The sequence below is a fragment of the Rhinolophus ferrumequinum genome, chromosome 21 (assembly GCF_004115265.2).
Source record: "Rhinolophus ferrumequinum isolate MPI-CBG mRhiFer1 chromosome 21, mRhiFer1_v1.p, whole genome shotgun sequence".
NCBI classification, from domain to species: Eukaryota; Metazoa; Chordata; class Mammalia; order Chiroptera; family Rhinolophidae; genus Rhinolophus; species Rhinolophus ferrumequinum.
The window spans coordinates 35,761,539-35,785,933 of NC_046304.1; the positions used below are offsets into that span (position 1 = coordinate 35,761,539).

Consider the following 24,395-nt stretch of genomic DNA (forward strand, 5'->3'; position numbering starts at 1 on the left):
AGAGGTCAGATAGCATCTACTTCCAACTCTTATTTTACATACTGGAAGTGGAAGCTCAGAAATGTTGGCATATTCCTTAAATCCATTTAGCAGCAGATCCAGAACCAGAATTCAGGCCTCCTGACTTCAAGTTCACTTAAAGCACCTTCCCCCACCCCACCCAATTCTTTTCCTCAGCCAGTAATCCTCCTCCTGTTAAATTTGTTAACACTCCAAAAAACAGGTTGACACATTACCATCTTTTCTCTCTGGCTAGTTTTATGTATGTACTCATATACTGGAACACAGCAAACATCAACAATAATTTTTCTCTAGTTGCTGTGACTACAGATGATTTTTTATTTCCTTCTTTAAACTTTTTACTTCTCCAATTTTCCCCTTGAATAAACCCTTATATAGATGCTTTACTATCAAAGCACCTTATACAAACTGCTCCTCACACCAATTGAGGTGCAATTATCACTTTACAAGCTCAAGGAAGGACTTTTATATTCAGTATTAATATTACATAAAGGCACATGTATTAATTAGAAAAAGGTGTATAGACCTATACACAAAAATCACTAATCCTGGCAATTCAATACTCGGGCTATTTAGTATTTCTACACTATGACAGGACACCCAAATCTGAAACCACAGGTACTTAAGTCTAAAATAGTTTAACTCCATTCTATTAAACCTTGGAAAGAACCAGGAAAAAACCTGGACACAAGAGGATGGGGAAAGATGACAGGCATGGCCCTCACACCTCACATTTGAAGCAGAAAGGTGAGAAAATTTAACACAGGAGTATGCCTCACCCAACAGGATGAAATTGATTTTCAATGGAGGACCTGGGGGCTTGACATCACGTTAGATTTTAAACTCACCAGGCTGGAGGATGCCTTAGTAGAGGGAGCCAAGTCTTTTAGATTTCCTGATTTGTTTATTCCTAAAATCAAGACCAGCTCACTCTAGCGTACTACTTCTTAATCTCCGCTGCATCTTGGAAATCTGGGCAGCTTTAAGTACTGATGCGAGTCCTACCTTCATAGTCTGACTTAATTGGTCTAGAATATGGCCTAGACTCATTTAACTCCTCAGGTTGAGAACCACTGTTCTCTAGTTTTGGTCCATTCCATTCCTAATCTTGGACAAAAGGGTAGTAGTCATCTCACCAAATGACTATGTACTAGTGTCATCACATATACTAATCTTCACCCTTGCATTATACCCAACTTACTGGTAACATTTCAGGTGAGTATTTTCAGATACTAGACACACGAACACAAACTTTCTCAAATTAGAGTTTAGGCAGATATTAAAACATTTTGATGGCAAAAAACCTGCAGATATTAACTCAATTATCTTCCTTCCTCAAGAGCAAATTTACATGTTAGGTTTTACATAAACCCTTTTATGCATAAATTTACCCAAAGAAAACCTGTAACTGCAAGTGTGCACATATACACGTGTACCTGGTTTTTACTCACATCACTCCTTGGATTCCATGAGTATGTCTAGGATCTGACCACTCTACCTTTTACCCCGAATACCTGCAGGGCAGTTACCCGGGGTAAACTGTCATCAAGCAGTACTTGCAATTGATTTTTAAGGACTTCAAACCCAAATAACGCAAGTTTTCATAGTAGAAATTATAAAGTCCCCAAAGTCCTATATGATCGATCACTTAAGTGCAAAGACTGTCTCTTTTTTCATACATGCCCACAGAAAATCTGTACTGACTAGTTTCATTTTACCAAAGAGGCAAGGGTTAGATGGTTTAGTGACATGTAGAAATAAACAGGAAGGCAAGTACTGACACCAAATAATTTTAATGTTTGTGGTTTTTTTTTTTTACAAATACACCGAAGAATCATGCAATGCTACCAGCATTGGATGCAATCCTGGGCCACAAATCTGCACACTCCTTTGCAACTGGTCCTGTAATGGCAGAACCTGTATAAAAAAAAAAAATGAGGCAATCGATAAGATCAGAGGGTCCTTTGCACTCCTCAATTCAAGAGGTAAATCACCCAATCTCAAGGATCTAACAAACAATGTGTATCCTTTCTTACCTTTCATCTCGCCTTTATTGTTTACTATGACCCCTGCATTATCTTCAAAATAAAGAAACACGCCATCTTTTCTCCGATATGACTTTCGTTGTCGAATTACCACAGCTGGATGTACTAAAAGGGAAAAAAGTGCAGCGGTCATCAATCAGGTCCCAGTGTCACAAGAAAGCTTACATGTCATCTAGCTTCCCAGCATTTCCCACTTGGACAGCAAGTATGCGAGAAACTTGCTAAGCACTTCCTATACTTTTTCCCACTTTACTCTCAACAGGTGGGTATTGTTAAGATCCTAGTATCACAGAACAGGGAATGGGTCCCCCTCTTCAGACTGAATGAGTGCAGAGGCCAAACTGTTAACTCATTAGGTAATAATTCATCCCAGTATACAGAGGGCACCAAAAAAATGTATACACATTTTAAGACATGAAAAAACTGCATTAAAATTGTAATACTCAATATATACCAATAACAAAAGAATACAGGTCGTGTGCATACATGTTTTTGGCATCCCGGGTATGTCAAAACCTTCAAGTTCATACCTTGATCTAAAAATTATTGCTTCTAAGAATCTGTTGTAATTATGTCCCATACCTTAGGTTTTACAAGTATAAACTCATTTACACACCAATTTACCCAAAGAAAACCTGCAACTGCTAGTGTGCATATGTACACACACACTCCCCAAGTCCGTCCAGAATCTTAACCATACACTACCTCACCTCATATGCATTTCTAACTGCAGGGCATACAAGCTTTTAGAGCAAAAACTTGGAATTAACCCAAACAATTATGTGGGTCTGAAATTTCTTTTATATAGGACAGCAAGAACGGGTTATGGGAAGGTAACGGTTCCATTTACATAGGAAAGTTCACAAGCAAATTTTTTTTTGCATACAAGTCAGGAAAGGACAGACAACAAAATATTATCAATGATCATTTCTTGGAGGTCTAAGAGTTGGGTAACGGAAATTCAACTTGTATTTTTCTTCTTTTTTTTTATTGGGGAAGGAGAACAGGACTTTATTGGGGGGACAGTATGCACTTCCAAGGCTTTTTCCAAGTCAAGTTGTTGTCCTTTCAATCTTAGTTGTGTAGGGCGCAGCTCAGCTCCAGGTCCAGTTGCCACTGCTAGTTGTCTGGGGGGCTCAGCCCACCATCCCTTGCAGGAGTCCAACAGGCAACCGGCAACCCTGTGGTAGAGGACTCGCTCCAACCAACTGAGCCATCCGGGAGATCAGTAGCAGGTCAGCTCAAGGTGCCGTGCTCAGTCTTAGTTGCAGGGGGTGCAGCTTACCATCCCTTGCGGGAGTCGGGCAACCTTGTGGTTGAGAGCCCAATGGCCCATGTGGAAATCGAACCAGCAGCCTTCGGCATTAGGAGCACGGAGCTCCAACCACCTGAGCCACCAGGCTGGCCCTCAACTTGTATTTCTTGTGTAATTAACTATTCAACTTAAAAAAAAAACACTTTCATTTATTTTAAGTGTGTTTTTCCAAGACCCATCAGCTGCAAGTCAAGTAGTTGTTTCAATCCAGTTGTGGAAGACGCAGCTCACACTGGCCCATGCGGGGATCCAACTGACAACCCTGGTGTTACAAGCATTGTGCTCTAACCAACTGAACTAACTGGCTGCCCCTATTTAACTTTTTGAGGAACCATTTCCCAAGATCATAAGTTAACTTTTTAAACCCGACCTACACTAAAGTGAACACATCCAGACCTTCAAAATGAAGCATCCACTGCACTTGAAAGAACAAGTCAGACATACCTGGATTTAAATTTACTGATACAAGGTAATCTTTTGCAGTTTAAATTTTCCTCTTGTAACATCGGGGTCATAGGGGTAATAGTTACCATTTCCACAGACAAGATCAGACACTGTAAATACAGGATTTTTTTTAAAGGACAGGGAGGCTGGCTACCCTTGAGTCGAGTAATATATATATGTACGTAGACAGCCTCTGATCAAGTTTTTAACAAGGACACACAGTGACAAGTAACAAATGTTTACTGAAAACCTCCTATGTTGGACCCTCATCTACTTAAAAACCATTGAAATGTTCACAAATGAATCTAGCAGATAAACAAATCCACACAAATCCAGGACTCTGGACTTCCAGTCCTGCCCCTTTCCACATTTCCGTGTGTTACATATATACTGCGTATACATATATACCGCGTCCCCGAAAATAAGACCTGGCCAGACCATCAGCTATAATGCGTCTTTTGGAGCAAAAAGCAATACAAGACCCAGTCTTATATCATATTATGTTAGATAAGACCCGGTCTTGTATTAAAATAAGATCGGATCTTATATTAATTTTTGCTCCAAAAGACGCATGAGATGATGGTCTGGCTAGGTCTTATTTTCCGGGAAACATGGTAGTTAAGTGACAATACTTACATTTTTAAAAGATGAACCCTGGCTTCAGAGCGGCAACTACATTTGAGCCAGGGGGCAAGAAGGAATACAGTAAAACCAGACAGGGTAGAGAATGGTCTCTAAGACAGCAAGAACAGAACTTCAATTGCAATTATTATCTCATACTGACTCTCAAAGGAAATCAAACTTCAAGAGGCCTTGAGAATGGTAAAATTATTGTTCCATTTTTCAATAAAGGGAGGAGTCTGCAATTGTCCACCAAGAGATAAGGAGGGTTCAGCTTATCTTCTTACCCTTCTTTCTGAGCTCTGGTTTGCCTTTCTTGACTGTGGCCATCACCATGTCACCCACACCAGCAGCAGGAAGTCTGTTCAGTCGTCCCTTGATCCCCTTCACAGAGATGATATACAGATTTTTGGCTCCTATAGAAGGATATAAACAAATTTTTTTTTTGAGGGCCCATCAGGCAGTTCTGCTGGTGTACCATTTACCCAACACCTCCAAAGCCTCTCCTTTCCCCAAGGTGGAACACCTTGTCACACCACCGATTGAAGCAAAACAACACAACATGTTGCCGCTTCACCCAAAAGTGGTGTTTTTACTTTGCCCTTTCTTGACGGCTCGGTGGGTCATTAGCAAAAGGCCCAATGAGTGCTTTTAAAAGGGGGAGTGTGGCAGGGTACAGCCGAAGATCTCACCTGTGTTGTCTGCGCAATTGATCACGGCTCCTACCGGAAGACCCAGGGAAATCCGGAATTTCGCACCAGAGGACCCACCACGTCCTGAGTACGAAGGAAAACAGGAGACGTCATTGTCCAGTCGTGGTTCGGAGCTCCCTCTACATTTTCAAGGTACAAATTCATTCGCATATGCTTTGGGAAGCGGTACATTCTAGATTCGCTCTAGGACTCTACTATTCCCTCCACATGTGCCACCCAGTTCTCTTGGCAAACAGACATTTCCTCACTATTACCACCCTTACGTTCAGAGTAAGGGACCTGGACGGCTCAATCCTCGCTCCAACTTGTGCAGCACGGAGTTCTTCCTGCGAGGCGTCAGAATGCGCAGGTCCCCCACTCGGAGACCTAAGGCAGTCCAGCTTCCACCCCTTAACGGCAGCGCTAGGCGCAGAGCGATCCTGCGGGGTTCGTTCTAGAATCATGTCCGGATTCTGCTAGCTCAACTCTCCAGACCTCCCCACCGCCACTTTCGAGGGCCCTTCCAGGGCTCTCGCGGTGTCCCTCCTCACTCTCTCCGGCCCGGAGGAGAGGAAAGCGCCCCAGCTGCCCATGGCTGCCGATCCCGGCGATGCCAGCAGCCACCGCGCGGCAGATGGTGGAGGATTCCCCCAAAGCCAAAACCTCACCTCGCTTAGACATCTTGAACGCCGGAAAAGGACAGAAAGGAAGTAGTTACAGAGGATGCTGGGATATGAACTTTGCCGCCCCGCCCGCTCTAGTCACGTGACATGCAGCTTTTGCTCAACCCGCTTCTTCCCCGAGGGCGCGGTCTCATTACGTAGTAAGTCCTCAAAGCGAGCGGTGGTTCGGGTGAAGGCTGCCCGAGCGAGTGAAACCTTGAGTCTCCTCTTTACGAGCTCGAAAGTAGTTGGCAACACAGAAGCCTTGGTTTGTTAATTTACCCAACAATATCTTTTGAGCACTTAATGTCAGGGACCTCGCTGGATACTAGAGGTTCATAAATGAGTAACACATCTGTGTTGTCTAAGGCTCGCCCCAAAGAACACAAGGCGTGGGAGGACGAGGGAGAAAGAGCGCTAAATGGTCTCGTTAGGATGTGATATAATTAAGAAGTGCCATTCTAGCACTACAGAAAATTCCATATATATGTGTGCCTGTTCCCATATCCATCTGTATTTTACATATCTTGATTTATTAATTACCCCTTTCACAGCTTCAACCTCCCCCATTCTTCTGGTTTCTTTCCTTGTGTCTGTATATTCATTTAAATATAAATTGAGTGCCCACTTTGTGCCAGATACTGTCCTGGGAATACACAGACTACATCAGGGACCTGAACAGATCAACATTCTTGCCCGTCTGGAGCTCAGATTCTGCTGGCGTGGCAGTGAAAGTGGATATTAGACACTGAACAATAGATCTCATAATTGAAGTATATAGTATGTTAGACGGTGATTAGTATTATGGTAAAATAAAAGTAAGACAAGGTAAGAGGGATCAGGAAGTGGAAGGCAAGGCAGATCGCAATTTAGAATAGAATGGTCAGTGTGCGCTTCATGGAAGAAGTTGACATCAGATATTTTAAGGGGAGGGAGTTAGCAATACCAAAGTCTAGGAAATAAGCAGTCCAGGTAGAGCCATCAGCTAATAAAAGGCCCTAAGGCAGGAGTATGCCTGAACAATATGAGGACCAGCAAGCAAGACAGGTGTGACTGGGCAGCAATAAGTGAAGGGAAGAGTAGTAGGACACAAGGTTGGAAGTAATGGAATCATATCATGTAGGGCTTTGGACACCATTATGGACTTTGGCATTTGTGGACTGAAATGGGGAATCATTTCCCTGTTTTAAGCAGAGGGACATGATCTGACATATGTCAGAAGGATCTAATTGAGACTGTTAGTCTCTAATTGAGACTAAACTGTGGAAGGGGACACAAGGATACAAGTAAGGAGATCTGTTAGGAAGCTCTTCCAGTAACCCTGAGAGAAATGATGGTGGTTCGCACTCAAGTGGTAGCAGTAGCAGTAATGACTGAAATTATACTCAAAATTATATAAACTGAAATTATACTAGAAAGGTCAGCATACCTAGCATTTCACACTGGGACTATTTTTACCTTTTCATTTTTTTCTGAAAACAAGTTTTATTTAAATAAGTGTTTAAATACCTTACATAACATTAAAACTGAAGGGGGGGGGATCAGCTTACTTCATATGGCATTAGGCAACTGCTACTAGAAAGTTGCAAGCTATATAGCTAGGTACATGACTGACACATCAGTTTGAAATTTGTTCCCTTGTCAAAAGTTTTACTCTGATAGAAGGTTGGCCTCACATTCTGGTGTTTGGACATCGATTAGCTAGGATTTGTCTGGTGGAAAAGACCTTGGTAGCAAGCCAGACGTCCTATCGCCTCACTAGAGGGAAGGTGGCTGCTTTAAGCTCCACCCACCCAGTTAGGTTGGAGACACCAAGGGATGTTTGACCACCGGAGGCTGCAGTTGCTGTCTTGCCCCATCCTCTCTCCTCTCAGCTTCACCGAAGGCTGTTCAGGTGGTGACATTCTCTTAGGGCCGGGAACTCTGCAGAGGGAGAGCCAATGAGCTTCTGGCCAGACAGAGCCGCTGTGACCTTGGGGCTCTGGGCTTGGCTGAAACATCATGTTATTGCTTTGTTTCAGGCTGGACATTGCCAGGCACCTACTGCTTGACCTCTGTTTAAATGAGGCACTCGAAGACCAGACAGCATACCTCTTTTCAGTTTATTGCATAAAGGAGTTAAACACTAGTCCAAGTTAACAGCAGACCCCAAATGGTTACATTATACAAACTCTGAGGTTTTTAAACTTGTGACAAGGGACAGAAGGGAATCCTCACTTAAGCTTCAGTGAGCCAAAAGCACTTAAAATCCACGAACCTTCAGGTGGTTGTCCTTAGCCAGTTCAATATCTATGAGAACCTGGCATACGAGGCATGATCAAAAACTATGGTTAATATTTAAATGTAGAAAGTTATTACAGTAAAAGACACGTTACCATTAACCCCCCTCCAAATACTACCCTCGCTCCAAACACACTTATCCCATCATTCTTGCCACTTTCTGAAGCAGTTCTGGAAGTCGTCTTTCATGAGTGTCTTTAATTGCGTCACTATGCTGTACTGCTATCTCCTCCTTCCTCGTGGTCCCTTCTCATTGTATTTCCCTGGGTGGTCACACCCACCCAACAGCTTCAATTACTGTCTATATGCTGATCACTCTCCAGTCTATATCTCTAGCCCAGACATTTCTGCTTAACTGTAGCCAATACAGATGGTCCCACATTTACGACAGTTTGACTTATGATTTTTTGACTTTACAATGGTGCAAAAGCAAAACGCATTCAGTAGAAATTGTACTTCGAATTTTGATCTTTTCCTGGGCTAGTGATGTGCAGTATGGTTCTCTAGTGATGCTGGATAGCGACAGCAAGCTGCAGCTTCAAGTAAGACATGTGATCACGGGGTAAGCAACCACACCCTACAATGCAGTATTACATGCAGTTTGGACTTATGATATTTTTAACTGATGATGGGTTTATCAGGACATAACCCCATCATAAGCTGAGGAGCATCTGCATATGAAACTGGTGATTGGGACACCTCTATCCCACAGGCACTTCAAACCCAACATGTCCAAAAGAGAAACCATGATTTTCTCAGAAAATCTGCTCTTCTGCCTGTATTAGTTTTCTTGGTTGGTGCTACAACCAATGTCTGAAACAGAAAGCAGGGGCACAACTGATTCTCCTCTTCCTCCAGGCTCCCAGACCTAATCACCAAGGTCTACTGACCTGACTCTACTTCCTAAATTTTTCTGCCCAAAGGTCTGCCTTTCAGGGGCTATTGTAACAGCCTCTAAATGGTCTAACCATACCTCCCATGGATTAAAACTCTGTGTTGGCACTCTAGTGCTTATAGAATAAAGTCCAGGTTCCTTAGCATTAGAGCTTTTCCTGAAAGGACTTACCTTCTCCCTGGCCTCATCTCCTGTCACCTTGCTTTTACACTTCACACTCCAACAACTCCAAACTGCTTAGGATTTCTGGACTCTTCCTTGCTTTCTCCACTACCCATTCTTCAAAACTCTCCTCAAATGCCATCTTTTCCCTGTGCCATCTCACAACCCCAGCATTCTCCCTCTGAGCCACCTCTTTACATAGAGCAGTGGTTCTCAAATATTTTCATCTGAAGATAATTTAGATTCTTAAATTATTGAGGATCCCAAAAAGTTTTGTTTTATATGGGTTACATCTATTGACATTTATCAGATTAGAAATTAAAATTGTGAATGTTTAATTATTTGTTAATTCATTTAAGATAATAAGTCTGAAAAATAACTACATTTTCCTAATCAAAAATAATTTAACGAGAAGAGTTGTGCTTTACATGCTTTTGGAAATCCCTTTACTATCTGGTTTAATGTATGACAGCTAGATTTTCATGTTTCCATATTTAATCTGTTGTGATACCACACATCATGTAGCCTCTGGAAAGCTCCACTGCATACTCTTGAAAGAACAGAAGTGAAACAGGTAAATAATGTACTATTATAATAGCAAACAATTCTATTTTCCTACCAGAAAGGATCTCAAGGATATCCCAGCAGTTCCCCCACTACACTTGAGAACCTGACCTAAGACACATTTGAAATGTTGCAGATATCACTTTGTTACAGTAATCCCTTTGTTTACACGTTAACCCAGATACTGAAATCCATGAGGCTGACGTTTATTCATTTTTTGATCTTCAGAACACATCGCAGAATGGACAATACTTGCTTCGTTAATGCTACCTTCCCTTTGCTACCATCTTGATATTGGTAAGGCTTAAAACGGAAGCCACCAGGGGGCACCCGGATTTGAACCGGGGACCTCTTGATCTGCAGTCAAATGCTCTACCCCTGAGCTATACCCCCTCTAGCGGGAAAGGGAAGAATACAGCTTAATTATAGTGTTCACTGGCCAGCCATCGTCTGTGTTGATTAACAATAGTTTGGTATTTATGATCAATTGCTTCAGGTTTTCCGAAGTAGTAGTAAAGAACTAAAAGAAGATTGCAGAGGCAATCCAGACCCAAGTGGTGGGAGAAAAGAGCGAAGTCCGCTTTGACTCAGGCTTGAAGGACCTGTGGGTGTGTGCGATGGGATTCGTCTCCTACATTAACTACAGCCTTTTCTACCTCTGGCATCTGGTGATTCTTCAAGTCTAATGTCCATCTTTCCTGCCTCCAACCTGAGCTGCATTGAATCCCCAGCCCAGTGCTTTGCACATGAGAGGAAGTGCTTCCCTCTTTGCTCTTGTACCAGAAGTGCCCTCATTGTCTCCATTCTCTCCAGTATCTTCAGTCACTTCCTCCTCTTCCTCAAATATCAACAGGCTTCAAATATCAACAGGCTTCCCCTGGATTAAAAAATCCTTCCTGTCTCAAACCTTCCACACCTTGAATCTCCTCCTCACTCTCTTAGCGGAAGAGCTCGCCTCTTCCTTTTTGGAGAAAATTAGAAGCAGTTATAGGCAGTAGTGTGCAGGTAAATGACTAACAACATGCTCCAGGGGGCCTGATCTCCCAAGGTGCAAATACTCCTACCTGCTGATTTTAAGCTACCAAAGAGAAGTCAACTGGCTTTAAAAAATCCTGAAAATTTAACCATCGGTTATCACAAGCTGGTATGAACCAAATCTAGCACACTTCTGGAATCAACCATCTCTTTCATCAGCTACCAACTATACACTGACAACTCCAAAAATTGCATTTCCAACTTGGACCTCTCCCTGAATTCCAGAATTAACTGGGTCTCCAATTGCATACCTAACATCTCCTCTTAAAAGTCTGCAGGGCACTTCAAATTTAACATGTTGACCCCATCCTAGAATGTGAAGTCCATGAGGATAGGAAGCTATACTTTATTACTTTCTGTGTAAGAGTTTTAAAAAGAAACTCTTGAATTTTTCCCCCCTACATTTACTCCTTTCCCAGTGTTCCTTATCTCAGGAAACTACACCACCATCCACCAAGAGAGTGAAGACAAAAAAAAAAAAAAAAAAAGTCATTCTTGATTTTCTCTTTCCTTCATTTCCCCCAAGCCATCCACTGTACAGGAAGAGTGTGGCTCTCCTGCTATGTTCAGTCTGGATGCCAGCACTCCCCTCCAGCTCTGCTGATGCACCTTGGTAAGCTAAACAGTGGCCCTCAAACATGTCCACATCCCAACCCCCTTGTGAATATGCTACCTTACATGACAAAAAGGACATTGCAGGCAGATGTAATTGAGTTAAGGATCTTGAGATGGGGAGATTATCCTGGATTATCCTAGTGAGTTTAATGTAATCACAGAGGTCATAATAATGAGGGAGGCTGGAGGATCACAGTCAGAGACAGCGAAGATATAAGAGTAGAAGCCGAGTTCAGAGAGTGAGGAGATGCTACCCTGCTGGCTTTGAAGATGAAGAAAAGGACCAGGAGTCAAAAAGTTCGGGAGGCCTCTAGAAGGTACAAAAGTCAAGGAAATTGATTCTCCCCTAAAGACTCCAGAAGCAATGCAGGCATGCCAACACCTTGATTTTAGCCCAGTGAAATTGATTTTGGAATTCTGACTTCCAGAACTGTAAGATAATATATTCGTGTTGTTTTAAGTAAATAAGTTTATGGTAATTTGTTACAGCAGTGATAGGAAACTAATGCACCACTGTAATCTAAGATATCACCACCATCTCTCAGCAGCACTATTGCAATAGAATCCTAACCTGTCTCTGTGTCCACTCTTTTTTTCCTTTACTGTGATAAGAACACTCAACGTGAGATTTACCCTCTTAACAGATTTTTAAATGTACAATACAATATTGTTAACTATAGGCACAGCGTTGTACAGCAGAGCTCTAGAATTTATTCATCTTACATAACTGTAACTTTATACCCAGTCATTAGCTACTCCCCATTTCTCTTTCTTCATTCCCTGGCAACCACCATTCTACTCTCTGCTTCTGTGAGTTTGACTGTTTTAGGTCTCTCATACAAGTGGAATAATGCAGTATTTGCCCTTTTATGATTGGTTTATTTAACTTAGCCTAATGTGACATGTTGTCACAGATTTCCTTCTTTTTAAGGCTGAATAATATTCCATTATATGCATTTTCTATGTCTAGTCTTGACCTCCTATAAACCTTTCCCATAGGAGTACGGGTGATGATTTCAAATGCCTCTGCTCAAAACTATACAATGCTGGCTTTTCATCCATTTGGAGTAAAATCCAAACTCCTTACCTTGGCCTACAAGGCCCTCTACAGCCCTGGCTCCTTCTCCAGCTCTCTTGAATTGCTTTCCCCTTGTCCATCTTCCTCCAGCCACTGTAGCCCTAGAGCCTCCGCAGTAGCCATTTCCTCTCCCTGGTATGCCCCTCCCCACCCCATGGCCAATGGCTGTCTCTTTCACGTCACTCAGGTCTGAACTCCAAAATCACCTCCTCAGAAAAGTCTTTTTCCATGATTCTCAAACTTGAAATAGCCCCCCTCGTCATTCCTGGGTATTTCCTTGTTTATTCATGTGTGCTTTTGTTTCTAGTCTGTCTCCATTAGATTTTAAATTCAGTGAGAGTGAGGATCTTTGTGTCTTTCTATTGAAAGTATGTTCTGCACCTAGAATGGGACATATACGGTGTTTCACCGAAAATAAGACCAGATTGTATATTAAGGTTTGCTCCAAAAGGCGCATTAGGGCTTATGTTCAGGGGATGTCATCCTGAAAAATCATGCTAGGGCTTATTTTCCGGTTAGGTTTTATTTTCAGGGAAACACAAGAGGTACTACTAGAGAGTATAGCCAGGGAAGATCTCTCAGTGGAGATATCTTTTTAGCTGGTGTTTGTATTCTTTTGAGAAAGACTAGGGGAAAGGAGTCCGTATTCAGGTTTGCAAGAGATTGTTCTCTGACTTCTTAGAGTAAACTGATGGGTGGGATTGTGGATAAAGAATTGAGCCTAGGAAAGGCAGATTGGTACCTAAATTCACGTTTTCAAAAGGCCTTATCTTCAGTTGGTCTTTTAATTTTGTTCCTCATCATTAGTAAGTTCAATATCGCCTAGTAAGAATTAGATAATTTTGAATGAATAATTTTCAGTACAAAAAAATGTGGGCTTGGTGTAAAAAGAATTTACCAAACAGCTGGCAGCCAGCAGAGGGGGTATAGCTCAGTGGTAGAGCATTTGACTGCAGATCAAGAGGTCCCCGGTTCAAATCCGGGTGCCCCCTAACCTACCCTTCACGTTTTCTCACTCAGGTATATACTCAGGTATATCCCAGAATAACCGGAAAGTTCCGTGGCTCTTGAATACAATATTTCTGAAAATTCCCTGGTATAAGATCCCTTGTTCCTTGCCAAGTTTTCCCCTTCAAATATCTCCCGCTCCTGAAATCTCTGAGAAGTAGAGAGTACCCCGGAAGTATCACATTACCACCTCTAAGGTGTTTGCTGCCACTCAGAGGTGAGAAGTCCACGTCTATTCCCAACAGGTACCAACAGGTACCGGTAGGAAGAAGGCACAATACATCTTCACATAAACTGTTAACTTCTTTTTGGGTAAAAATGGAGTGTCGGTGCAGGGCAATACTGTTTTGCCTAGTTCATACTCTGACCTGGAAGACTAGGAGAACAAATCCAAGTTCAAAAGGTTTATATAATCACAAAATTTAACAAGACATACACAGATATAAGATAGAAGGTGGAAAGTGGACAGTTTTCTTCATATTAGCTCAGAGGCAAGCCTTTAGCCTGATAACTTCCTGGTTGTAAGTTCGAGGCCTGGTGTCCAAGAAAGGGGTGAAAAGTTGGTTATACCTCAGGTCTGGGCTTTGCGCCGGACAGCAGCTCTGCTCAGTCTCCATGTCTAGGCTTGCTACGCATTTCACAGAAGTGGGAGCCATGGGGGAAAAATGCGCCTGGGGTATTCCCCTGGGGCCCCGAGGGATGACACAACCAGATTCCGGGTTTAAAATATCGCAGCTGCCCCCTGACCCAGGCAGCATGCCTTTCCCTTTCTCCTTTATTTTTCCTTTTTTGGGGCAAAATCGAAGGGGACGCTCTTACCCTCTTCACACTGTTTTCTTCTGGCCCAACGTGATACTGTCAGTGAGGCACCCAATAGATGTCTGTCTTCACCTTTAGGTTATGAAACTCGATAGCCTTGTATTACTGGTTTAATGGTTCTCACAGTGTGGTCCCCTGGCTAGCAGCATAAGCATCACCTGGGAACTTGCTAGAAATTCATATTCTCAGGGTTCCACTCTAGGCCTACAGAATCAGAAACTGGGCGGTGTTTTAACAAGCCCTCCAGGTAATTGTGATGCACGCTCAAGTTTGAGAACTACTGCATCGGTTTATGTCAGTTTGCATTAAGTTTGCAACTTTATTTTTGTAAATTAAAATGAGCTTATGGGCATACATTGGCCAAAATAATGTTCTCAAAGTGCATTGACTCTACCTGTGCCATGAAGAGTGAACACAGCGCGTCCACGTCACTGGTAATAAAGTTGAAGTTGGAGGAAGGCTGTCTGTGGGTTTTCCCCCGACCCACCCACAGCCCCATAAGAAACGCAACGCCAATTTGGGGAGTCATTTTGTCCTCGGAACCCGTGTTCGCGGAAATCCTGACACCTCTGGCGCCAGCAATCGTGACGCGCAGTTTTTGTACCTGATTTGTGTGCACATCCACCCTTCCTCCTTCTGCTGTGTACAAAACAAAACCGAAATCTTTCTGCTAGGGTTGGAAAATGAGGAAGGAACTTTTGAAAATCGTTTTTGTTTTATTTAAATCTAGGACCCAATTTTAAAATAGAAGAATAAAGAAAGAAGGGATTATGCTAGTTGTGGAGGGAAGAAAAGCTACCAAGGGGGCACCCGGATTTGAACCAGGGACCTCTTGATCTGCAGTCAAATGCTCTACCACTGAGCTATACCCCCGCGCCGCAATTGCGCCTGGAAATAGATATTTGGGTCCTAAAGACACTGCTACACAGAGGGTGAGGGAAACAAGGATGAGGAGAAAGGAATGAAGGAGGAAAGGAGGCCAAGCAGAAAGTGCCTGAATCTGGGGAACCCCAAGAGAGCTGCACCTTAGAAGCGCAGGGAAGGAAGAATTAGCCGGGGCTGCGAGGCGCTGAAAACTGGAGGGAGGGACGGGTTCCGCCCTACAAAAGTGGGAAGGATGTAGGGGGGGGGAAGGGAAGCTGAGGGGCGGGGAAGGGGGGGTTCCCGTCTGCAGGTTCATGCCAGGTACCGACGGGTACAAAGGAAAGTTCCCGAATTTGATGAATCTAATCGGCTGTTCAGGAGGGTTCCAACCCCACCCTTGACCGATGCGAGGGGTCTGCTCGCCTCCCGCAGCCGGAGTCCCTCAAATGTGCGGCCAGACAGGCTCCGCGCCACCGAGCGCGGGAAAGGGTCTGGGCAAAGCCGGCTGCCCGCACTTGGCCTCCAGGGTGCCTACTTCCTTGTAGTCCCGGGGCACCAGGGGCCCTCGGGACTCACCTAGGCGCGCACCCGGGACCCCGCAGCCCTCCCCGAAACCCGCCCCCGCGCAGCCCCACGTAGCCCGGGAGCGCGCCTGTCCGCGTGCACCGCTGCCCGCGCCCGCGGCGCGTCCCCGCCCCGGTGCAGCCCCTCCTCCCCACTGTGTTTATTAGGGGAAGGAGGGCGGAGGCGGAGGCCAGTTCCCTAGCTCCAGCCGCCGTTGCTGCCTTCTGTGTAGTTGCAGCCACCACTGTCTCCCGCCAGCTCACTCCGGGGAAGGAGAACGCGCGCGAGCTCGGGCGTCCACGCCCCAGCCTTTCCCGGAGCCATGAATCCCAATTGCGCCCGGTGCGGTAAGATCGTGTACCCCACGGAGAAGGTGAACTGTCTGGATAAGGTGAGCCTCGGGACCCGGAGACGCGTCTTTGCCATCACCGAGTAATGCTCCAGATTAGGGCGGGAGAGACGGGTCTATGCAGCCTCATCCCCACGATCCTGGGAGGAGGGAGGGAGGGCGGTGTCATGGGGTGTTGGGGACAGATCCTAGTCTGGAAACCAGGAGATCCAAGGCGAGGCAAGGAGTCCACGCGTGGCGTGCAGCCACTACTGGAGAAGGGCTCTGTGCCCCGGGGTTGGGAGGACGGAAGAGGGATAGGGAAGACAGGCCCCAGGGTGGGGGCTGGGGGAAGGTTAGGGGTGCAGTCCCGCCCCCTAGGGCCGGGAGAGTGAGAGGAGACTGCCGCTCCCTCTCCCCCGCCGCCCCGAGCGCCAAGTAGGCGGAAGCGCGGGGCCCTGGGGGAGGGGGCGGCGGGGGGGCGGGGCAGAGGCTGGGGGGCCCAGCGACACGGTCCGCTCTGACTGCGAACGGCCAGTCTTCCTGGCCTGGAGACTAGGGGGCGGGGGCTATCAGCCGGCGAGTGTTGCCTCTGGTGAACTGGGCGGCGGATAAGACCTGAGACCCACTGCGAGACCCCTTTTTTTGGGCCATCTGTAGCCCCACACCCCTTGGTGGTTCAGCAGTTAATGGATTAGCAGACTTCCCTAGCTTCCCAGCCCCCACCTCAAATTAGAGGCCAACTCGAGGTACTGGGCCGCCTAGCCAGAGCCGGGCGAGGTCGGGTGCTGGAATAAGGTGGTGGTGGTGGGTGCTTCACAGAGATCTGAAATTGTGCTCAGAGCTTGAGACCGGCTTGTAGAACAAAGAGAGCTAACTTTTCAAAGCAGGTTTCCTCAATGGAGGGTGGGGTTGGCTGAGTTCTGGAGTAGACTAGAATAGGGGAAGTGTTTGGGGTGGGGAGGGTGGCCTTTTGGAAATTCACTGTCCCCTGGGGGCTCTTATGCGACCCCCCCCAACTGGACTTGTTCATCTGGTTGCCATTATACTTTTGGAGGGGGGTTGAGAGTAGAACTGGGTGTTTCCAGTATTTTGGGGTCGGATCCAGTCCTCTTTTAAGCTCCCTTAGATCCTGAGGCAAAATCTGCCTCTCCTCTGCATCCTGCCCCAGTCTGAAGGAGGGGCCTCTGTGATTTTGTCCCCTTCCTCATCGTGCATTTCACCCACCTCCCAAAGCTGGCTCCAAGTCTAAATATTCCCTCCCCATCTGAACTGGCAATGGTGGAGGGTATGAGATGGAAGAGGGGTACAGAGACCTGGGGCCAAGTTCTTTGCCCACCTGGAGCCACCTTTTGTTTGGGAAAGGACAGCTCTTTGGATACTTGTCTCTCCCTTTCCTTTTGGGATTTGAGCTTCCTCAGTGACCTTTGGCCTCTGAGTCAGGGTGAGGGGGTGGGATTCCAATGTGGGCACAAGGGATGTGGGTGCTGACCTTCCTGATGACCGTGCCAAACTCTGGAGGGCGGGACTTGAGCTTGGAGGCACTAACTGAAGAAATATCTGTCCTTGCACATTGATGTTTTTGCCCTTCTCTGGCGGTAGGGATTTTGGCCTTTTGGAACTCAAGATACGAGTTCCCTGTGCCCCTTTTCTCTACAGTCATTAAATGGGAAGAGGCTGTGGCCACATTCACCCACATAAGGCAGAAGCAATATAGGATTGCTAGCGCAGGAGTTGGGAGACGCGGTCCTCATTCCAGGTCTGCTCCCACCAGCTTTATAAATGGCTCTAAGCCTCAGTATTCACCATCTGTCAGATGGGTATGATGATGTCATTTCCTTGGAGGTGGGGCAGTGCACTAAAGTGCCCGGAAGGGGATGTGGTATAGGCTGTGTCCTCCCTACCTTTTTAGGATACTCTGTCTAGCTCCACAGCTGGCCCCCCTTGTAAAGAACTTTGGTGCTGGTGCTGTGTGTCAGAGGGGAGGGGGGCAGGGATCCTGCAAGGTGCCCTCCCCAGACAACTGTTCTCTTGCCCTAGCTGAAGAGGACATTCAGGCCGGGGTTGCCTTGGGAAGTGGGAGTTGGTGATTTCTCCCTCCTTTTAGCGCTCTGTATAGGAAATGGCCCTGGGGAGACCTCCCTTGCACTGAGCAGGAGGCCTGGAATCTCAATGTATCAGACTTATTCCTTCTAACCAACTCCAGGCAGTAAGGACTGGCATTTCCGCCTAGAGAACTGGTAGCGCAAGGGCTGAGACCTGGGAGGGAAAATATTTAGTCCCTGTAGGCAAGGTTGCTAACCAACTTCCCAAGGCTTCCCATTTACTATCGAAAGTCAAATTAGACCTGCCTGGTTCACTACAATTTCCCCAGGGCATGTCGCTCACAATGTGACTCAAAGCACGTGCTGTGTCCTTGGTGTTGGCCTTTTCTCCTTCCTGAGCCTTATCTCCCAAAGGCTTAGGTGCATAAAGGCCGTGTCACCTCTGATGGCCACCCTGCCCCCAACCTGCAGTACCCAGTGTGCCCTGCATCCTGGATAAATATGTATTACCGATGATGGTGTTTGAGGAAGGAGGTTGAGATTCGCTTCCCCAGAGGATTTATGGGATTAGAGTTGGGGGAGAAAGAGGGTGACCTCATCCGCTCATTCATTTCATAAATATTGAGCATCTACTTTGTGTCAGGCACTCTGGAGGGCTTCCCCAGGGCTTTTGAGGAGGGACAGAGACTGTCTCAAAATGTCCTCTACATTTTGAGAGAGGTGGCGTTTTCTCCCAGACCCTGTTGGGAAGCATTTGTATCTGGGGACCTGTGTTGTCAAGAATCTTGCCCTGTCCTTCTCCCCTGGCTTGTTCTCTTGGGCTCCTGAAAACAGGTGGAAATATTCATTCGGGAAGGGTAGGGGACTGGTAGGCTCCAGTTCCCCTGGAATCCCTCCTTAGGAGGGCTCCCCACCTCTGGTTGTTTGAACCATACACCATTCCGCCCTGCTACCCCACTCTGCCACCCCGTAGGGGGCAGCCAAGGTAGAAGGAGGCTGGGCTGGACACAAAAAAAGGAGCCAAGTCCTTGCAGCTGTGGTGCCCCATTTTCCTAGTGAAAGCTGGGAGTACCCCACCATCACCTTGTGGCCATCCATTTATAGTGGCTACTAATTGCGTTGTGCCAGGCCTGGTCTTCAAAGCATCCTCACAAAACAGATGTGGTTGCCCCTATAAATGACGAACCCCATAAATGGAGGCTCAGGTAGGTTTTGTGGCTCATTCCCCTCTCAGCCAGAGCTGGAATTCATATCTAAAGTTCTTTGTGCTCAGCTCTTCTGCCTGTTGTGTTTGCAAAAAGTACTTTTATTTACACTGTCTCATTTGTGTCCAGAGGGGTGCCGCTCCTTCCTGGCCCTGGCCTGGGCTCTGGCCTGGAGCTGGGGCACTAGGAATTATCATCTCTCCCTGGGAATTTGTGGAGGGCAGCAGCCAAGGTCTGCGCCTTTAAGCCAGTGGCCTAGGTGGCTAAGTGAACTAGGCTGGTGACCCAGCCAGGGTGGGGCTGGTGTTGCCTCTGAAGAAGGGAGAAACTCTAACCCTGGGCTACAGGAAGGGAGAGGAAGGTCTCATACTCCAACCCTGAGTCATAGCTACTCCAGGCAGCCTGGGTGCAGGCGGCACGATGCCAGGCTACAGGCACAGTGACCTAAAGCTGGCCGCATCCTCCTCACCCAGAGCTGTGGGCAGTGCTTCCCCCACCTCCACAGTGGTTCCAGAGAGATAAAGGCTGGCCCAAGTCTTGCCCAAGTGCACGGGCGAATCTTGCATCTGCCCCCATCTGCCTCTGTTTATCTTTCTGTGGAGTGGGTTTTCTGTGGAGGGGGTTGCAGCCTTGGAGTTGTAGGCAAGGGAGACTTGAGGGTAGTGCTGGAGCTTGGGACTTGGGCTGAGAGGCTTCTAACAGGCACCAGAGGTCTGATTTTTTGTGTGAAAGGCAAACAGTAGACTTCCAGGGCAGCAGGAAGGATTAGAGTTACCTGCCCAGAGGTGTGCTTTGCTCCCTTGAGTCCTGAGTCCCAGGAATGCGTCTCTGAAATCTTCTTACCTGGGAACTTTAAGAAAGGGGGAAGTCTTGCTCTCAGACAGGTCTCACAGAGCAGGGGATTCAGGAGGCAGAGAGGGTCGTTGTGGGGTTGTAGCGACTTCCCTGTAGTTATTTCCCTGACTGTGTTCTTCATCAGACCTGATTGAGATAGGGATTGGGTTTCTATCATCAAGGAGATGGGGTTCCCTTGGGATGCCCGGTCCAGGCCTGGCCCACAGGGGCTGTTGAATGACTCACTATATTCTGTCCTCCCTACCACCCACTTTCCTACCCCAAAGAGGACACAGTGTCAGAAGCTGCTGGATATTCCTGAACCTTGGAGCCCTCCTCCAGAGAGAGGAGGGAGTGACGTGAAGCAGCACGTGGTGCTAGACTTGGAGCCCATGTCATCTCATTACTCCTCCCAGCACTCTGTGGGACCCTGGTTTTAGCTCCACTTTACAGATGCACAGACCGAGTTCAGTAGCCACCCTGGAGGCACTTAGTCTACTCTCATTTCCATTATGTTGCTCCCAAGCTCCCTGTAAGGGAACAGATGACTATGCCCAGCCTCTGGTGTATCTAGCTGAGAGCAAGCGGTCTCTGGGGGTGAGGTGGAGAGGAGCTACTGATGGAAGTGGGCACCATCCCCTTGTATGGGGGCTCCCTTTCAAAAGGCAGCCAGAGGGGTCTTGTGGAATCCCTGGATTGGGTGTCGGCCCTGTATCCCCAGCCTGGTCAGAATATTCTGCTCCCCTCTGCTTGGCTCCAGGATGGGATCCTGGCCATCTGCTGGGGTGGGGATGTCCGTCTCCCTCCCTTTGTCTTCCTCGCATCAATCAGGAGGCAGCTTTGGAGGTCCCCAGTCCTAGGACAGTGCGTATTCCTGCAGATGTGTGTGAAAGTGGGTCATGGTCTGGATTCCAGAGAATGTTTTTCCTGGCAGGCCTCTGTGGGGGTGGGGGGAGGCGGGGGCCCAGGCAGGGGCATGTGCAGCTAAGCAGGCAGAGGCCAGCAGACTGGGTGGTGACAGTGCTGGGGCACTCTGCCAGTGCCTCCCAGGCACTGGGGGCGGGAGAGGGGCTATCACTCAGGGGGGCTGATGTGGGCAGGGACGACCCTGTCCTAGTTTTCTGGTGGGTGGGTTGTATGTGTTGGGGTTTTGTATCAGGAGGAGTCTGGGCTGGGCTCTGGGATAGGACCCGGTTGGGGTGGGAGCCAAGTTTAGACCAGCTATCCCTTTGCTTCCAGACTTGCAGGTGGCCTTCTTCCCAAAAAACTGGTTCTCTTATCACTTCATTTAGTATTCCACCATTGGAGAGTCCTTTGGGTCCCCTTGACAGGGGAAATACCCTATTAGAAGGCGATTACCCCCCAGATGACCCCATGGTCTCTGGTTGAACTGGGGCAGGGTAGGGGAGATGGTATTTTTTTTTCTGTCCTTGTCGGGGAAACACGTTTTGAAAAGCACTGCCTTGGGGGAATTCCTTGACCCATGGCCAAGAACCAGCCCTGTGCTGGTCACCTTCAAAAGTCTCCCTGGGCCCTTTCCTGGCTTTTGGCCTCCTTCCTGGAGGGGTCAGGAGTGTCTCCCTTGACTGCTGAGAAATGGGGCAGAGACAGGCTAGCCAGGTCACCCAGGCAGCCCGGATTCTGGGCTCCTGGAAGCTGGACTCTGGGTTCATGCAGATTCTGGGTCTCATCATGAGCTACCGGGGGTAAGTTTAGATCTCATTTGCATGGGTTTGTCCCAGCATCCACATTTCTTAGGATGGGGTCACTTCTGTCGCATCCTTCCCTTTCCCTCATGACCTTCAACTCTGTTCCCCTCCATCGGCCACCCTGGAATGGTCTTGGTTGTTCCAAGACCATTCCAGGCCTCTGGGCTTTGCAGAGTCTTACCTGTCACTTATTCTCACCCGCATTGTAGCTGTGGCTGGGCACAGTGAAGCCCCACCAGCACCCCAACACACACAAGCCTCCAATGTGAGCAGCTGAGGCTTCTCGGCTGAGGTCCATGTCTCTGTGCCCAGCATCTAACGTTCAGGTACTTAGAGGTGCCAAACGCTGTGCTGCGGGCTTTGTAGGTGATTTCTCATTTAGTCCCAGGAAGGACAGGGATCCTTTTCATTCTACAGACCTGGAAATGGCCCAGGGGTGACCAAGGGCACACAGCTAGTCAGTGTGGAGCTTTGATAGCCACTATGGGGGCTCCCCCTCCAAGGCTTTTAAGCAGAGTTCTTCAGTGTCTCAGGGAGACCAGCTGCTGGGTGCTCTCCTACCAGACAGGTGGGAGAAGGGTGATGGAAGGGGAAAAGGGTGTAGGAGTGGTGGCAGAGCTAGAGCACCCACCCCTACCTATGGTCGGGGTCCCACAGAAAGTGGGAGGTGTCAGAGCTGGAGCATCATTGAGGCTCACACGTGTTGGGAAATCCTGGTGTGGGAGCTAGGAGGGCCTGGGTTTCCAGCCTGGGTACTCTGGGTGCTCAGGGGCTGGGCCCTCCTTTTCTTCTCTAGGCCTTGTCAAGACTGAGGAGCTGCCCCTCACTTTCAGCTGCGGCTTCTTAGCAACCCTGGTGCAGGTTTGCATAAGCAATGAGGCTTCTCCAGCTGGGGGCAGCAGGAGTGGCCTGGAGAGGTGGAGCTGACCTTTTGGGGACAGCTTGCCACTACTATTACCGGCCTCTTCCTCACTCATCCTTCATGTTTGCCCTTCGTCCCCTCCTGACAGCTCAAATGGCTGGCTGGTGGGGAAAGGGAGGGGAGTGTCAGCAGCTGCCAGAGCCTCTGTGAACTGAGATGTCCCTAGCTCATTCAGGGTGATTCTATGTTCCATCCCCGGGATGGAACACTCTTTCCTAAGGCCTGAGCCCCCCTCCCTGAAGTACTGGTGTCTGACAGGTGTCCTCCCTCTGCCTCTGTCCCCAGTTCTGGCATAAAGCATGCTTCCATTGCGAGACCTGCAAGATGACACTCAACATGAAGAACTACAAGGGCTACGAGAAGAAACCCTACTGCAATGCGTGAGTCCTGCCTTGGGCAGGGGGCTGGGCGGGCCCCTCAGCTCTCTCCCTCATTCTACCTTCTGTTCTAATACCCACAAGGTGACATTGTCGAGCACTGCACACTGGTAGTGTCAATCACATTTAGTCCTTATCACAGCTGGATGCAGGGTTCTTATCACTCACCTTTTACAGAGAAAGAAACAGGTTTGGGGAAGGGAGGCGACTTTCCCAAGATTACATGGCAAGTGAGAGGCTAGTTCAAACCCAGTAAAGCAAGCATGTTCTTCCCACTGCACCCTGCTGCAAGGAAGGGATCCAGTGTGGTCTTTCCAGAAAAAGTGACCTGCCCTGTTTCTGCCCAGCTGTCTTCTCTGCTTTTCCTTCCCTCATTTCTCTTCCTGTAAGAGCAGTTGACTGTCTCCTCCTATTACCTGGCCCCCTACCAGAGAGTCTGGGCACTAGGCTTTGGGGGCTCCTGGCTGCAGCGCTTCCTAGTGTTCATTTCTTAAGAAGTGGGGGCAACAGGAAGGTGGCTTGGCCCAGGGCAGAGCTCGTCCCTGCCTGGTGAGGGAGGCTGCACAGACCTTCCCGTCTTTTCCTGTGGAGTTAGCTTGGACTCTTGTTTCTGCAGTGGGACTTGGAGCCTGGCCTGCTGCAGGGAGGTGGGTAGAGGTGGGGTTCCCCCCTCCCATGCTGTACCAACCCCTCCATCTTAGGCGTGACTTCTTGCAAACTCATGGCAGGTCCATGGCACATGCAGGATCTCAGAGCCACTTTGCCACCCTATTTCCCCGAAAATAAGACCACCGGAAAATAAGTCCTAGCATGATTTTTCAGGATGACATCCCCTGAACATAAGCCCTAATGTGTCTTTTGGAGTAAAAATTATTATAAGACCCGGTCTTATTTTTTGGGGAAACATGGTAGGTGGGGGCTTCAGAAGGTCAAGTCACTTCAAGTCTGTGGCAAGATCAGTATTCAAAACAATTCAGTATCTGATTGGAGTCCAGATTTTTTTTTTCTGAAATCCTAGTCAGGAGGCTGTTTGCAGCTCAAGTTCACCCAGGAGGGGAACTTTTGGACTTGTCTAAGAGGGATTGGGGACTTAAACCCCTTTGAAAGGCTGCCTCTCCCTTACTGCACCCCCACCCCTGCTAATACCACAGCTTCATCTCCTTGGGGTTTTCTCATTCATCAGACAGGTATTGCCTGCCTGCTGTTACATGCTAACCTGTGCCAGGTACTGGGAAAACAGATTTCTGATAAAAATCTCACACTCAAGAAGCAATGTGTGTGTTGTCCCTTC

General features: G+C 47.5%; 2 protein-coding genes and 4 non-coding genes across 7 annotated transcripts in view; 2 read left to right on the forward strand and 4 right to left on the reverse strand.

Moving 5' to 3' along the window:
- Positions 1-1,795: 1,795 nt before the first annotated feature.
- Positions 1,796-5,908, reverse strand: RPL23 (ribosomal protein L23). Its single transcript, XM_033089058.1, has 5 exons — positions 5,807-5,908; positions 5,139-5,222; positions 4,734-4,862; positions 2,058-2,171; positions 1,796-1,938 (listed from the first exon to the last, which is right to left on the reverse strand). Exons 1-5 carry the CDS (start codon positions 5,817-5,819, stop codon positions 1,856-1,858), a joined length of 423 nt encoding a protein of 140 aa, XP_032944949.1. The 5' UTR covers positions 5,820-5,908; the 3' UTR covers positions 1,796-1,855.
- LOC117014125 (small nucleolar RNA SNORA21) lies at positions 4,972-5,107 on the reverse strand. The gene has a single exon (XR_004421430.1). It is a non-coding gene; the product is annotated as a small nucleolar RNA SNORA21 (small nucleolar RNA).
- A 4,114-nt stretch (positions 5,909-10,022) lies between the features above and the next one.
- Positions 10,023-10,094, reverse strand: TRNAC-GCA (transfer RNA cysteine (anticodon GCA)). The gene has a single exon. It is a non-coding gene; the product is annotated as a tRNA-Cys (tRNA).
- Positions 10,095-13,349: 3,255 nt separating this feature from the next.
- TRNAC-GCA (transfer RNA cysteine (anticodon GCA)) lies at positions 13,350-13,421 on the forward strand. The gene has a single exon. It is a non-coding gene; the product is annotated as a tRNA-Cys (tRNA).
- Positions 13,422-15,057: 1,636 nt separating this feature from the next.
- TRNAC-GCA (transfer RNA cysteine (anticodon GCA)) lies at positions 15,058-15,129 on the reverse strand. Its single transcript has one exon. It is a non-coding gene; the product is annotated as a tRNA-Cys (tRNA).
- Positions 15,130-15,876: 747 nt separating this feature from the next.
- LASP1 (LIM and SH3 protein 1) overlaps positions 15,877-24,395 on the forward strand; it is a 35,902-nt gene continuing 27,383 nt past the window's right edge. Inside the window, exons 1-2 of one of the 2 annotated variants that reach the window (XM_033090001.1) lie at positions 15,877-16,075; positions 23,013-23,107. In XM_033090001.1, the coding sequence (XP_032945892.1) occupies positions 16,007-16,075; positions 23,013-23,107 (164 nt within the window). In that variant the 5' untranslated portion in view covers positions 15,877-16,006. Of the gene's footprint in view, positions 16,076-23,012; positions 23,108-24,395 lie in introns of those variants that run through there. The other variant, XM_033090002.1, reaches the window with a different exon arrangement.

Excerpts from the sequence above, each read along its gene's own strand:
- RPL23 (XM_033089058.1), bottom strand. Across the intron at positions 4,863-5,138 it reads CAATTGCGCAGACAACACAG|GAGCCAAAAATCTGTATATC; the intron begins GTGAGATCTTCG and ends ATCCTTCTATAG. Across the intron at positions 1,939-2,057 it reads CAATAAAGGCGAGATGAAAG|GTTCTGCCATTACAGGACCA; the intron begins GTAAGAAAGGAT and ends TTTTTTATACAG.